This window comes from Piliocolobus tephrosceles, chromosome 13, assembly GCF_002776525.5.
Source record: "Piliocolobus tephrosceles isolate RC106 chromosome 13, ASM277652v3, whole genome shotgun sequence".
In the NCBI taxonomy this organism is placed as follows: domain Eukaryota; kingdom Metazoa; phylum Chordata; class Mammalia; order Primates; family Cercopithecidae; genus Piliocolobus; species Piliocolobus tephrosceles.
In genome coordinates, this window is record NC_045446.1 from 92,487,400 (window position 1) to 92,503,535 (window position 16,136).

Here is a 16,136-nt window from a genome sequence, read left to right on the forward strand (position 1 = left end):
CTTTGCATAGTAAGTACTGAACACTTTGCATAGTAAGTACTGAACACTTTTAAGTCACTATTAGTAACAGAAAACTCCCTCAATTTATAGAAAAGGAAGAGAAGCTCCAGGTGCCACGGTGAGTTAGTGGTCCAGCGCTGGAAGGGACCACTCCTGACTCCCCATCCTGCTTATAGCTTGTGCTAGTTCTTTGGAATCATCTGCCCTACCCCAATAGCTCATTGAATCTGAAATGGAAGAAGATGAGAAGGTGGTGACTAAGCAGATAGATACGTGGTGGCAGACCATCTCTCCTTCTGTAGCCCCTCTGCTGATTTTTCATTTCTAGACGTCTCTTGTACCACTGCCTCACTTACTAGTCTGTTACTACCCTCAGTATTTATGATCAAGACTATGTCAAAAGATGTATCGACTTCAAGTCATCATTAGTAATTGCTAAATGCTCACAGTTTGATAAACAGAATGCTTTTTTTTTTTTTACTTTTTTAAGAAAACAATGATCAATTGAATGTCTCCTTTGCCCCCACTACAACCTCTGATATTTACCAGAAGAATCAGCTACACCCTGCATGATGGCTAGCAACTCACTGCTTTATCACTGAATGAGTGCTACATGCTATTTCATGTAGCACTCTGGGAGAGTGGAGCCTGAATGATATCCTTTAGATGAAGCCAAGGTTACTAAGATCTGTGCTCCAAGCTCCTCCTGCCCTGCCTGGTCTACCACTTCTGGGTTGTTGCCTACCAATTCCATTTGATGTACTTTTTGGTAATACTCAAGAAAAATAACATCAATGGTTAGTGTCTTAAAAATAAATAATCATCAGAAAATTAATAACACAAAAGAATCAATTGGGTTCTCTAAATACCTGAAGCCGCCATTGTAAATATTTTTTTGATTCCCACTCTTAAGAATAGTAACTGTCATTTATTGACACTATGTGTCTGGCATATTACTTGCTGGGGATCACCTCATCAGTAAGCCATAGGGCCAGAACTTAATCCCACTGACTCTGCTGTGAAAGCCTGGGTTCCTGGGCCTGGCTCTAATTTGCGTTTGAAAAGCGAATGTCTGTCCATTGTCAAAGATTTACTTCAAGCTGTTTCTAATATTTAAAAGTTAGAAATAATCCAGTATGGGACTGATTAAATAAGTAATGATATATCTAAGGATGAGAATTAAAATTCATTGACAGGAAAAAATAAAATTTTGTGAGTGAAAAAACTTTATAAATCAACACCACTAGTAAAATTCTATTTTTGTGGAAATCATTGCACCCCACTCCCATATGTACAATATCTAGCTCTCTATCCAGAGAAAACGTCTGGAGGGACACACAACAATATGGTTAACAATGGAAATGCTCTACATTATGTGCCCTCCAAATTCCTATGTTGAAGCCTTAACCCCCCAGTGGGATGGTATTTGGAGATAGGGCCTTCAGGAGGTAGTTAGGGTTAGTGCTGGAAGAGGACATTCCTGACTCATGAGGTCATGAGGGTAGGGGCCCCATGATGGGACTGGTGCACTTATAAGAAGAGAAACTGGAAAGCTTGCTCCCTCTTTCGCTGTACACAAAGAGGTCATGCGAGCTCACAGCAAGATGGCGGCTGCCTACAAGCCAGGAAAAGAGGCCTCAGAGTGAAACTTACCTTGCAGATACCTTGATCTTGAACTTCTTACCCTCCAAAACTGTGAGGAATAAATTTCTCTTGTCTAAGCTACCTGGTCTATGGTATTAGAAAGCAGTTCAAAGAGAGCAAGTAAGTTTCCCAAGGTGACAGTTAAATGGCTAAGCTAGGACACCAGCCTGAATTGATCTGATGTCCACTTTATCCCTAGTGAGTGAATATTTATAGCAAATGCTCAATAAATATTTGGTAAATGAGGGTTGGCTAGCTGCATGGATGGACAGATAGGAGACTGGATAAAAGGATGGATGGGTATCAGTCCCGCAGACTGATACACTCCAGGTGGTGGGATTCTGGGTAAATTTTGCTTTTTTAAAACTACGTTGTTACTTTCTCTCTGTGCAGAAGGAGCAAAAAGTATTCTTATAATAGTAGCTCAGTAATATATCCCCAAAAGCATACAAGATAAGGAATATCACATTTCTCAAACGTCACTTCCTTGGGAAACTCTCTCTAGATCTTCCCAGGTACTTGCTTCTTGTTTTGTTTCATGGGCCTAACTTTTAGAGCTCATGTCTCACTATCTTGCAGGGCTTTTGGAGTCATATATCTGAGGGGTGTGTAAAGGTGGGGGGCAAGTATCAATCCATCTTTATAACCCTAAAGACTACACTGCTTGAAAGCCACAATGGGCTCCATAAACACTTTTGCAATAGTGAAGAAGTAGAAGGAATAACGCTGCACATGAATGCTCCTGAGATGCCTCTGCCTATTCTGGTGTGATTGAATTCTGTCTCCAGCAAAGGGAGGAATAGGGTGAATGTTGCTATGTTTCTCTTTGCCTCCATGGGAAGAAGTAATTAGAGTAACCAGCATCATGGAGAAAACAGCCATACTCCCCAAGAAGCCAGAGTTGGGGGAGAATAGGGATCTGCCTTCTCTGTGCTACCTGACGGGTGAAAGGCCCAGAGGCATTGAAAAGGAGGAGTTTCAGAAGAACGCTGGCCTTGGAATTATCCACCCACCTATCTATCCATCTGATCATCCATCCCATCCATCCATCCTTTTATCCAATCTCCTATCTGTCCATCCACCAGCTAGCCAACCCTCATTCACCAAGTATTTATTGAGCATTTGCTATGCACCCTCACTAGGGATAAAGTGTTAAACAAAATGGACATCAGATCAATTCAGGCTGGTATCCTAGCTCAGCCATTTAACTCATCCTAGCTCAGCCATTCTCAGTCACCTTGGGAAACTTACTTGCTCTCTTTGATCTGCTTTCTTTATGTGCACATTAGGGGTTCTAATCTCTACAGTGAAAAGGGTTAGAATAAATATTGTCCATTTATGGAAATCACTTAGTACAGTAGCAAGACCACAGTAGGTGCACCACAAACAGTAGTTTTGGCAGTTCTCTATCTCCCCCAAAGACCCCTGCCTACCACCCTCCTGCTGCATAGGACAGCGTTTCTACATGATCTTCATACACGGCAGCAACAAGGACCTGTGGGACGACGTTTGTCTGGGGGTGGAGATGAGGCCCAACGAGAGTCGGTGTTGTATCTGAGGCTTACCGGCCCTTGAAGAGCAGGAGCTCCTTCCCCAGCATTGTCACTGCGTCAAACGATGAGCTGGAGTCACAGAGGTCGGGGGTGGATGGCTTGTGAGGGGGGGCATGGGGCACCATGGGCTTCCCCAGGAAAGGTTTCCGAGGTCCTAGGATTCAAAATGACTTGGTCAAAATGGTAACAGGAATTTGGAGTTCACACACTTCTGTTCTAGATAGAGCCCCAGGGGAGGTTGTACACTTTCACCCTGGACATGTGGTCATGACCATGGCTGTTGAGGGCAGGTAGACCGGGGTTTGAGTCCTGGCTCTCCTGGTTGCTGAGCTGTGTGATTTGCCGCACATTATTTAACTTTTTAAGCCTCAGCTTCCTCACTTGTTAAAAGGGAGGGATGAAAATAGTACTTACCTCAGAAGGCTGTTGTGAGAATTAAATAATTCCTGTAAAGTGGGTAGCAGAGTGCTTGGCACATAATAAGTCTTCTAAAGATCATTATTTTATTATAGAACTTCTTTGATATCTACAAGTGTTCCAGATTAGAAATGTAATTTAAAAATTGGCATGGATCATTTCTTTGTAATTAAGTTCTCTTTTTCTCAATAAGAAAATTTTCTTGTGTGTTTTCCTATTATTTTCATAGACTCCTTGGCATCCTGCCCTGTGCTTTTGTCTTTTACTAGGCATCCAGGAAAAACTGGGCGAATTCTTGTGGAATTGAAGTACACTGAAAGTGTTTGTTACTTAAAGGTATCTTCTGGTGGATCGTCTTGGAAAACATGGACCCAAATCTTGCGAGAGCTGTCAGTGAGTCTCCTCTCCTGCTCTGCATCTCTGAGGACCTTGCCCCAGCTCCAGAAGAATGAGTCTGCACAGCTTGGACTGTCGCCTCTGGCGGGTCTCTGCTCTTTGATGAGGCCTCGTCATAACCACAGGTGAGAGTCAGGGAAGGAATGAGGCACAGGGAAAGGAAAGGTTCAGGCCTCTGATAAGGGTCAGATGAAGTTTGAGATCAGGGATGGAGTAGGGGTTAGCAGCAAGATGAAGATCAGAGGCGGGGTAAGGTTTTGGGAGAAGATCGAAGCTGGAAATTGGAGAGGGTCAGCAGTGGCAAGCGATCGGCTGGGTGATATGAATGCTCCCTTGTAACATAAACCCATGTTTTCACATTTCATTCACCTGTGTCATAATAGCTGTGCCAAAATATGTGCTTTGTCTCCTGGCCGAGTGACAGTGGCCATCCAAAGGCAGTGACTTTCCAGAGCACAAGGACCTCTAAAGGCAAGTGTTTGAGTTCAGCTCTTCTCGGTGGCCCACAGAAATTGCTTCCCATTGGAGCGCTGCCACCAAGGCTCTGGAGCTGAGTTTGTGACATTCATGGTGCTTTTCCTGTCCCTCAAGGGTCAGGCAGATCTGGTGCTTTCCCCCTCCTGGAAATGGATAGAGCTGGCTGAAGGCTTCTTGGGATGAAATTTGCCTTTTGTGCCTCAGGTGAAATCTGACTGATTTTGAATGGTGTGGCCATTTCTGGGCTTCCCACCCTCCAGATCCCCTGCGGCCAGATTCCTAGCACCCCAGGAAGGTGCTGGGGGATCTGGGTCTCTAGGCACTGAGAAGATGGGGAGAGGCTCTGATAAGCAGAAGCCTAATAACCTGATAAGCAGGTCTCCAGGGCTCAAGGGAAAAGCAATTTCCTAGATCTTTTTGCCTTTTATCCATTAAAGAAAAATTGTCAAGGTCTAAGGATGTTTCAAGATTCCTTCTGATGGATTAATTGGTGGTTTGTTTTTCCCTTAAGGAAAATTGGATACAGAGTTTCTAATAATCCCTCATTACCTTTTAGAAGAATGCTAATACTTGAGGTAGCTTATCTTAGGATACTTACTGCCTTTGAACCTCAGCTTTCTCAGCTATCAAACGAGGAAAACACTTCACACCCCACAGGTTAGTTGTGAGGCTGGTGTAAGACTACACACATGAACCTGTTTTGTAAACTGCAGATTGGCTACATGGCTAGGCGTGGAGTTATTTTAATTATGATTGCTATTTTTAGGGAGATAAGGTCACTTATCTGCAAATGGGTAAGCACCACATATATGAACTATAAACTATATCCATCCTTTCCCAATGTGTAAATTCTAACCTGCACTCAAAGGAAAAACACAAACAGACAAATGACCATATTTTTTAAGGCTATCCAGGACTAATATGCTCTAAAGGAAAGGCGTAAAATTTAATCACACATCACACACATATTTATAACTGGCAAATGAGCTCTTCACAAGAAGTCATAGTTGGGGCTATGGTTTCTAGATTGATCTTTACCAATGCAGATAAAATGCACTTTCTTTAAGTTGGAAACTGAATGCCTGCCAATTTCAGGGTTAGTGGTCAAAGAAGGTAATAATCTTACCGTATAATGCCTGGATCCCTTTCACATCATCTTTGGGGAGGTGGAATCCATAGGGATTCTGGTACTTATAAGTTGGGTACATCAGTGCTGATGGGTCTGTGGAATGGGCCAGGCCCAGGGCATGACCAAATTCATGAGCAGCAACGGTAAACAAATTAAAACCTAGACAATATGAGAGAAAAAAAACAGTATCACCACAGGTTTTTGTTTTCTCCGTCTTCCATCTTTATAGGATAATTTATGCCCACATCACAGTTAACTCATCTCCTTTTCCTAACTGGATTATTCAAAGGTTGGTAGGTTATTCTGGCACTTAGCTTTGGTGACTTTAATTTTCCCCCTCTTGGCTAGAAGGGGGTTGGAGGTGGGGGAGGATGGAAATGCATATCAATCCATTTTGCTCATCATCAGTGATGTTTGGTAGACTGATAAAGGAGAGCCTTGGAGCAAATAGTGGCAATGATATTTCGGAATAATTCATAAATTTAGACTGCAAATGCCTTAATAGTTCCCTGCTATTACAGCCTACACCTTTTGATCCACATGTTTCACACTGAAGATTTCCAGATGACCTGTATGATATTCTGGAACCTTTATTCCCATCCCCATCACACTTCTCAGGACAGTACTGATTCTCTCAGGTCATTTCTGAATGTAGCCTATTTCCAAGAACAAGTAAGAAATCATAAATACTAGGTTGTTGAAGGAAATGAGAGCAGTGTGTTGAGAAGGGGATGACCAATTCTTCAGATGATATGCTATGAAACAGATTGGACAAGTCTACAACACAATTTGGGGTGGATTTTTTTCCCTTATGTGATCCCTTTTGGATTTTTGGCTTACTTGTTTTTCCTAGCCAGCCCCCCTAGTTAAAGGGTGGCTTGGGACGTTGAACCTCAAGGTTTCATGATGGAGCCCAGAAGAAGGTACAATATTTTCCAGGTTATGGTGAATTGTGCATATATACCATTCGTTCCCATAGTCCACTTCTCAGCATTGTCGAAATGTGTATCTCCTCCCAGGCCTTCTCCAGGAGCAAATGCATGGGCTAGAGTCCCCCGAGGCCCATCGAATGGATAGGAATCCCCATGATCTAAACAAGTGGGGAGAAAGGCCAACAGGATTGAGTCCTTCTAGCAATTTTGAGGGCACATCATATTACAGAAAATGGAGATTTTGAATAGCATTGACACTTAAATTTACTTTTCAGTATTTATCTGTTATAATAGGAAGTTCACTTGTCGATGAGTAATTGCCCATTGAAAAATAAAAGAGGCTAATTCATACTGCAAAGATAGTGTTAAAAATAAAAAATAAAAAAACATCTTTTTTGGGTTATTGTTGCTATCACAACATCTGTTAACTGACACATACGATACTGTGGACTTTGCACATGCCATGGATTACAAAAGGAGAACTAACCGGGGGGCATTGGATGGAAAAACCTACTCCACTGATTGGAATGTGAACCTGTTGGCAGAATGACCTTTCAAATTTGATTCAGCTGAGATAGTGATAGTGAATTGAACAAGTGTGTGCTTTTTGTTTCTATAGCACAATACAATTTAAGAAAGTGTCAAAAATTTATCTGTAATTTTGACATGCTTTCATGTGGAAAACTTACGAAAGTCATAAAGGTAATTATAAAATCCTAACTTTTGAAGCTTTTTTATGTTTTTGTTTAATTATCTATTTTAATTAACAATTCATTACAAATTTAATAGAAGAGGAGGAGGAAGAACAAAATGAGGGTTATAGTTTACCACTTTAAAAAACCTTATAAGGATACCCAGTTTTAGTTTGTTTGTTTGTTTGTTTTTGAGCTGACAGAACAAACTTCTGGTATGCCATTTCTCAGGTTTCAGTGACATGCAGTCTACTCAGGTGCATGCACGGAGGACTTCATGCAATGGCATCACAACTAAGTAGACTAGCACAGTCCCTGTGTTGGCTTGTGTATTAGGGGACAGACTGCAAGCTTGAAAGATCAAGAGAGAGCAGACATTCATTCCTTGGCCTTCAAAGCTACCCCAAGTCACACTGCCCTCCCTGCCACTTCACCAGGGGTGGCCTTTGTCCTTTGGGAGAATAGGACCCGCCCTGGGCCAGGTCACACCCAGGACCATTTCTAAAGGCTCTATTCTCAGAACTTGCTTGATCTTCTCTCTCCTAGCTCCTAAGCATGTTTTCCCCCCAGTGACATCAGATTCAGATTAAGATCTGGACTTGAAATGACAAGGACACTTAGAAATGTTATCTGAGGAGGGGAATAGGTAGTAGCTCTCACTTACCCTGACTATTACGAAGCTGAGAAGGAAAAGAAATATCATGAGCCATTTGGCCCTCCCTTTATCTATTTCCTAGACTTGCTTCTCTGAAAAGGGATCAGAGCTCTCACCAATCCCTGTGCAAACTTAGGCCTCTACTCCTTACCAGGGTGAGCAATAGAATGGAGAAGAAGTGGGAAAGTTGGAGGCAGACCTCTCACACATCTCCCAAAAGATGGTCTGCAAGTGTGGGCAAGACAGGAATGACACTTTCGTAACCATTGCTGCAGGGGGAAAGCTGTATCAAGGTCACTGTGGAAGGTATTTCCTTCAGTGAGGACTCATGGTGGGATATTCTTGGCTAATATGGAAGGGGGTATATAAGTGATAAACACCAACATAGGAATGGATGAGGTCATGTGGCTAATGGGAAAGCAAAATCTGCAAGAATTTGTCCCCTAGTGGGGCAAAGTCATAATGAAAGTTTGTTACAGTGACTCTACTCTACAGCTGTATCTGATGATGACAAGACATGTTAAGAACTCCTATTTTCTTGATTCTATTTTCCGGCCAGATGAAGATCATGGCTTTGTCATGGTCTTGGCCTTGGCCCATCACAGCACTGTGTGAAGGAGAACTGTGTGATCATTTGAATTAAAGATGTAGAAGGAACAGTATTGGGACAACTCTCCTTTGAATTAGTAGATGGAATCCAAGTACCACAATACCTCCATTTTCAAAAGATATCATAATATCCGCTTCTCCTGAGTTTATTCTGACAAAGTTCAGAGGGATGGCGCTACTCCAGGCCTGCAAGGCCATCTGCACTGCTTTTTCCACCTCGGCAGAACTCATGGAGGTTGTGTATTTAGATATTCTGTGAAAACGGAAGAAACATGTTTTCTTTTCAGTAACTGCTCCAAAGAAGGCAAGAATTATATGTTGTATTAAAAAAATGTTAAATATAAATCTATAATTTAGATTTTTTCTCTGAAGTGATAATTCTTATTTTGCTTTATTATATGTTAAATTGCTTCATGTGAAACAAGAAGACAAATGAAAGGGAGAGATGAGAGAAGTTGGGATAATCTGGTACTGAAACCGTTTAACTTTCTTTGTTATTATACTACCTCCTACTTAAAAGAATAAAATTTGTGGCCAGGCACAGTGGCTCATGTCTTTAATCCCAGCACTTTGGAAGGCTGAGACGGGAGGATCACTTGAGGTTAAGAGTTCGAGATCAGCCTGGCCAAGATGGTAAAACCCCGTCTCTACTAAAAATACAAAAATTAGTTGGGCGTGGTGGTGCAAACCTGTAGTTCCAGCTACTTGGGAGGCTGAGGTAGGAGAATCATTTGAACCCGGGAAGTGGAGGTTGCAGTGAGCCGAGATTGGGTGATTGCACTCCAGCCTGGAGTGACAGAGTGAGACTTTGCTCAAAAATAAATAAATAAATAAATAAAACTTGTGAAATGTCACAGGTAGTAAGTAGTCGATTTTTCTTAAAGTCCTTTTCATTGAGAGAGGACCTCTTTTTCCCCAAAGGGACTGGATGTTTTTAATATAAAAAATAGAAATGTGGAGTTTTGAAGTTTTGCTAATTCTTATTCAGAGCTCATCAGGATTTCCCCAGGGCTGCTGGGGAAGGTTTTTTTCCTCAGAATAATGCATTCTTTTTTTTTTCTTCTTTTCTCTCTCTCTCTCTCTTTTTTTTTGTTTGAGACGGAGTTTTGCTCTTGTCACCGAGGCTGGGTGCAATGGCATGATCTCTGCTCACTGCAACCACTGCCTCCCAGGTTCAATTGATTCTCCTGCCTCAGCCTCCTGAGTAGCTGGGATTATAGGCGCCCACCACCATGCTTGGTTAATTTTTGTATTTTTGGTAGAGACGGGGTTTCACCATGTTGGCCAGGCTGGTCTCGAACTCCTGACCTCAAGTGATCCGCCCTCCTCGGCCTCCCAAAGTGCTCAGATTACAGGTGTGAGCCACTGCCCCCCAGCCCAAAATAATGCATTCTTAAAGAGGAAGGGCTAGCTTTAAAAATGGAGGCTCACTGGAACTGAAAAAAAGGGTGAGACTTTCAGCAATTACTGGTATGACAATGACACCTGAAGGCAGAAAAATGTAGTGCTTTTTGGACTGTGGATGGAGTCAGAGTTGGTGATTGTTAGAACTTTCTGCTCTGAAGCCCAGGGTCTGGGGATTTCTGGCAACATACAAAGGAAAGGCAGAAAGGGTGACTTCTGCCTGAGAACTTGGGCTGGGCTGGAATATGATGAAAGTGAGAAGCTGTGTCTGTGACAGCCGACCCCATAAGCAGGGACCGGCCCTGCTTTCTCTCTATATAGCTCCTAGTCTAGTGCCTTGCACACAGCAAATGCCTAGCAATTGCTTGATAAATAAATGAATGAATTAAACAATTAAAGCTAGCTGTTTTAGGGCCCACTCAGTGGCTCTCAAAGTTTAGGACCTGTGATAATTACCTAGGAAGCTTGTTGAAGATACAGGTATGGTCCAGAAATCTGCGTTTTGAAAGGTATCCTAGGTTATTATAATGCAGGTGGTGCAATTTCAATGAGAAACCAACAGCAATAATGCTGGGGTCCCAAGTGAAAGGACTGTGCCCACAGAAAGGATAGCAACTAGCTCAATTCAGGACTTGAGAGGGAAGGAACAAGGAGCTCTTCAACCCCAGGAGTTGGGACCAAAAGAAGAGAGCTATAGAATTGAAGGAGGAGACCAGAAAGACCCTCAAAGGGACTATTTAATGCTTTTAAAATATGCCAAGCCCACTGTGTAGTATGAGTCAGCAATTTATCACAACTAGGTAGGCTTGTTACTTTGACATGCCCTCGCATTTTTGATAAGTCAGCCATATATTTGAGCTGACAGTGTGTGTTGGCCAGGAGAAGACAGGGAAGGAGAGAGGGATAGCACCAGAGAAGAGAACATGGAAAAAGTCCCTGACTCAGGGTCTGGAGCTTGATAAAGCAATAATAATACTAGCTAATATTCTTTGAAGTCACACTATGTGCTGTTGCTGCATACACTTTTTAAGTGGCATTTATCTAATCCTCACTATGACCTGTAAGAGGAAGATCATCTTCATCATCTACATGTTATGATTAATGAGGTTTAAACCCAGTTCTGTCTGACTCCAAAGCTTATGCATATAAGCACTATGCTGTATTTTTCTTTCCTTTTTGTAACCGTTTGGGTTATATTGTAAGAAGTTATTCTGAAAGTCAGTAGCTACAAGGCAGAGTACTGTGATAGCCTCTAGTGTCCTTTTTCATGGGGAGGGGACGGTGCAGTTGTTGGGGAGCAAGAGTGGATGGGCAATGTGTGTGTTGAGGGGGTTTTAAGATTGCTCACCTTATTGCAAGAATATTATACTTCCCTAAGTATCACATTATCTTGACCCATGCTTCTCGTCTTTGTTGTACATAGTTATGGACTAAAATTCCAGAACACAGTTTAAGAAAACTATGAAAAGACTCTGTCGATGCATATACATTTTTCTTGTCTTATTCTTACTATCTCAGAATCACTTTTGTGCTCAACTCCCTATGAGGTTTTTCTTCCCCAATTGCTTTGATGTTTTTGTTCAGCCTGCCACCTTATGGATTTATTGGCTGATAGCAGGTAACAAATGGCCTAGGGGATTCATGACTGTTCCCTGGGTTCTGGCCCCTCATTTAATCAAATGGACTCACTGGTGTGCTGGAACAGTTTAACAAGTGGCTCTACAAGGAGGGAAAAAAAACCCTTGATTTGTATGACTTGCTGATTTCTGTGTTGTAAATATTCTCACTATGGCTAATTCAAGCTACCAATTTACCATCACTGAATGCCAGGTTGTGAAGATATGAGCATGAATGAACCACCCAGATTATACAGATGTACATAGCCTCATGAGCAGAGAAAATAATAAAATGTAGTGAAATAAGAGGCAATATGTTTTTATTACCTTTGTTTTAAATATACTTTGTTTAATATAATTATTTAATATAATTTACTAAATAATTATAAATATTAAATAATATAAAATATAATATATTTTATTCATTATTAGAAAATAATATATTTTAATAACATATTAATAAACAGTATATTTTATTTATTACTATAAAATAGTATATTTTAATAATAAATATAAATATTAAATAATATAATTATTTAATATAATTTAATATAGTATAATTTAAGTTAATATAATTTAATGTGATTTATTTAATTGCAAATTTACATAATTTAACAATGGCTGTCTTAGCAACCAGCTCACAAAATTCTTGGGAGCTTAACAAGTGGCTGCAACGTTCCTGACATTTTAAGGATTAGCTTCAGCGAGCTATTAGGAGGCAGCTCTAGCACACCACTGCTTGGACTATTGCACAAGTCCAGCATTTCCCATCTCCAGTTATCATCTAGACGTGCTCATCCTAAAAGCGAAATCTGATCCCGGTCCTGGCCTAGCTCTCCACTGCCCTGGAGATAAAGTCCAAACTCCTTAACATCACGCTCTAGTTGCCCTTAAGGCTGCCCCTCCAGCTCATTTCCTGCCATTGCCCTTTCTGGACCCTCTGCCGCAGCTGCATGCCCTAGGCACTGGTGGTGGGAATGCTGCCCATCAACATGCCAGTCTGTCCACTCTCTGCTGCTATATGCTTGGTCTGGTTTTCTTCTTAGAAAACTCCTTACATGTGCAAGGCCTGGGGCAGGACCACAAAGAGTGGAGGCCACTCTTCTTTTCCGACCTGCACCCATCTGGCATGCGTCAGGCCCACACAGGCAGGCACCGTCCACCCCTACCTCAGGCTGAGGGGCAGGTACCATGCATAATTTGCCCTCGGTTGTATCAACCTGGGGAGGAAGTCTGCGCTGGCCCCAGAATCAGGTCTGGCTCTGGGAGAGGGAATTCCAGCCTCTGTACCCAGAGCACTGCAGGGAGGGACAGAGGTTCTGGTTGGGTGTGTTCCCTTGGTTTACACAGGATGAGGCCAGAGGATTAGGCGGGGGAAGAAAGAGAGCAGGGAGGGAGTGAGAGGAGCTTGGGGCTAAGAGTGGAACTGCTTCTACTTTGCCTTCGAATCAGGCTCAAATGTCACTGCCTGGTCCCTGGGTCACTTGCTAGCTCTCTCCATGTGAACTGTGGTCCCACAGTTCACTGTTTAGAGCTATGATTTTGCACTTTTCACACAGAGCTACAGCTGTCTGTTTGCATGTCTGTCTCTCCTTAAAGGACTGTGAATTCCCTAAGGTCAAGAAAGTTGACCTGTTCACCTTTATGTCCCTCAAATGGAATGCATTTTTTGAATCATCAATAAAAGAGTTTTGGAGTCAATGAAATAAATTACTTTATTAGTAAGTTATTTTTTTCTTTCTTATTAAGTAGGTTGTTTTAAGAAAACTGGTTTTTACTGCCAGGTCATTAATCCTAGACTAGATTAAAGATATTTGTGTTGTTTCTAACTGATGAAATTGTTTGGAATGCCTAAAATAGCCAGTCATTATGATAATCCTAAGACCATATTTTCTGGTGAATTGTCCATTGTCATTGCCTGACAGATGGACGTAAACAGTTCTTATTCTTTCTTGCGGTTGTGAGGCGTCAGGATTTTTATACAGATGAGAAGGAAGATTTTTTTTCAAGAAAAGGGAAAAAGAGAGAGGGGGTGTTTTTCTCTGAATTTGGAAAGACTTGATCTCATTACCTGTACGTCAAAATATTTTTTTTCCATTTGGGTTCACCAGGGAAGAGGCGATAATTGGCCACATCAGGAACTCCACAGCGCGGCTTCTTGATCACGTCCATTGTGGTCTGGTCTAACTTCCCGGTGACTTGGAGGCCAAAGAACGCTTGTAGCTCCTTAATCTTCCTTACCATGGAATTGCCTCCTCTTGCAACCATCTCACCAATCTGGTGTCCTTCTTTTTTTGTGTAATATTTGTCAAGATACGCCTGAAATGGAGAGGCAGGCTGACGTGTCTACAGCGTAGTCTGGGAAATACTCATGCTCAGGTAAGGGGACAGCATTCCTGATGTATTAAAAGCAGTGTGTACAGTATTTTCCCATTTATGAAAAAGGCAGACATATTTGTATACATATAGCTTAGCTATACTCCAAATTATTAACGATGATCGGTTTTGGGTAATGGGAATTATAGATTATTTAATTATTTCCTTTTGTCCACCTGCATTTTATATTTTTTCTACAATGAATATAACAAATATGCATTTTGCTTTAATTTTTTTAAATGAAAAAAATTCAGGGAAGGAATCTGATGTGAACATTATTTCTGTGGATCACTTATTTGTCACTGAAGTTCTTTACCCAATTTGCAAATCAAAGGCTATCTGGTTTCTTTGGTAAACAGTTACTGGTATCATCTTTCCATTGTACATAATGCAAGATCAGTATGCTTTTAACTCTTGGAGGCATTGTATTCCAGCCTCTCATACTTTACAAAGGCAGAGGGTCCACCTGTTTTTCAGCTGAGGATTTTAATGAGTTCAGATGTGTTCAGTATGTGGGCTGGAATTTGTTTCCATGAGACAACTTTCCTAGGCAAGGCTCTTTGTCCCTTGAAGCAAATAAAATAAGCCATAAATTATAAGGCTTTCATTTGCACAAAAAGACATAAAGTCCTCAGTATATATTGTTCAAAACTCTTTTCTATGACTCAGGGCTGGGATTAGGGTAAAACGAGTGATGCAGGGACATGCAAATACAGGGTTGAGGCCTGCCTTTGGCCCAGGAATTCCACCTAATCAGCCGATTTTAGGAAAATAACCAAAGAGCTGCTAAAGATTCAGTCATCCTTTCATATCCGTGGGGGAATTGGTCCCACGACCTCTCTCAGATACCTAATCCACAGATGCTCAAGTCCCTGATATAAAATGGCATAATATTCACATACTACTTAAGTACAGCCTCCTGTATGCTTTAAATCATCTCTAAATTACTTATAATACCTACTATAATATAAATGCTATGTAAATAGTTGTTATACTGTATTGTCTAGGGAAAAGCTACAAAAAAAGTATGTTTTGAACATGTCTTCCCTGAAACAGATGCAACCGTCGATTTTTTTCTTGAATATTTTCAATCCACAATTGGTTGATTGCATGTGTACAGATTCCATGGATACAGAGCACTGATTGTATTTAACTATCTACAATTTTATATTTATATAGTATATATTTGATATAAATTACATACTATTCACCTGTATATTAGTCATATATTACCACATATAAACTATGCAAATTGTTTACTTGTATATCATGCACACATATTTTTAACATATATATGAAGATAATAAATAATTGGAAGTAACCTTAATGTCTTATGTCAGGGGATTTAGTATATATATTATCCTATATTCATATGAGGCAATACTAGGCCTCTAGTAAGATCAGTTTTGAAAAATAAATCTTAAATGTTATGAAAAATACTTTTTTCGTAATGGCAATATACTGAGAAAAGGAGAGAAATCTTTATAAGGTTATAATAATAATTTTCTGAATAAACCATACATATACACACACACAATAATAAAAGGAAGTCTGCCTGAATATTAATGTTGATTATGTCTGGGTAATGAAATTATGGATGACTTAATTTATTCTTTATTCCTTCCTATACTCCAAATTTTTTTACAATGAGCATGAACCGTTACTGTTGGGGAAAAAATAAAAAGGAGTAAGTCTCATTCGTATGTTTGGAGAGGGTACTCTATTTTTTCACTGCAGGATCAGCTGATCCTTCACTCCCTGTCCTGCTTGTGAGAGAAGATCACTTTCCCCGTTGTTGTCCCTTATAAAAACGTTAGGTGAGATGAGAAGCCAAGAGGAGGAAAAGGGAGAGGAAACATGGGGTACCCAGGCTCTGAAATCTAGCCTGGGTGTTCTGAAACAAAGCTGTGACTATTTGGTTCCATTCCACCTCTAGTTAGACCACCTTATGTAAGCATTTATGTTTCTCATCTTTTTTTTTTGGCATGATGAGGTGGATTGGATGAATTGTTCCTGTCTGTGCACGTTGATGCTGTGATAATGCTATGCTTGTGGTAATGTCTGAATTATACTCCTCAGGGTTAAGCTCCATGTATAAGACCAGGTCTTTTGTGTCTCTGAGATGATTGATTTCAAATATTTTGTTCTCCTGCTAGGTTATGTGTTACACTCTATGTTCTAGTTTTTGTCTCACAAATAGGTTATATAAGGGAAGATGCGCATGATAAATTAAGTG

General features: G+C 40.9%; 1 protein-coding gene across 1 annotated transcript in view; it reads right to left on the reverse strand.

Annotated features, from left to right (window-relative positions):
• The window catches only part of MMP20 (matrix metallopeptidase 20), a 48,147-nt gene that overhangs the window by 26,108 nt on the left and 5,903 nt on the right, over positions 1-16,136 (reverse strand). Inside the window, exons 2-6 of the mRNA XM_023208012.3 lie at positions 13,596-13,843; positions 8,609-8,757; positions 6,581-6,706; positions 5,614-5,775; positions 3,210-3,351 (exon numbers count right to left, since the gene is read on the reverse strand). Coding sequence (XP_023063780.1) covers positions 3,210-3,351; positions 5,614-5,775; positions 6,581-6,706; positions 8,609-8,757; positions 13,596-13,843 — 827 coding nt within the window. The remainder of the gene's footprint in view (positions 1-3,209; positions 3,352-5,613; positions 5,776-6,580; positions 6,707-8,608; positions 8,758-13,595; positions 13,844-16,136) is intronic.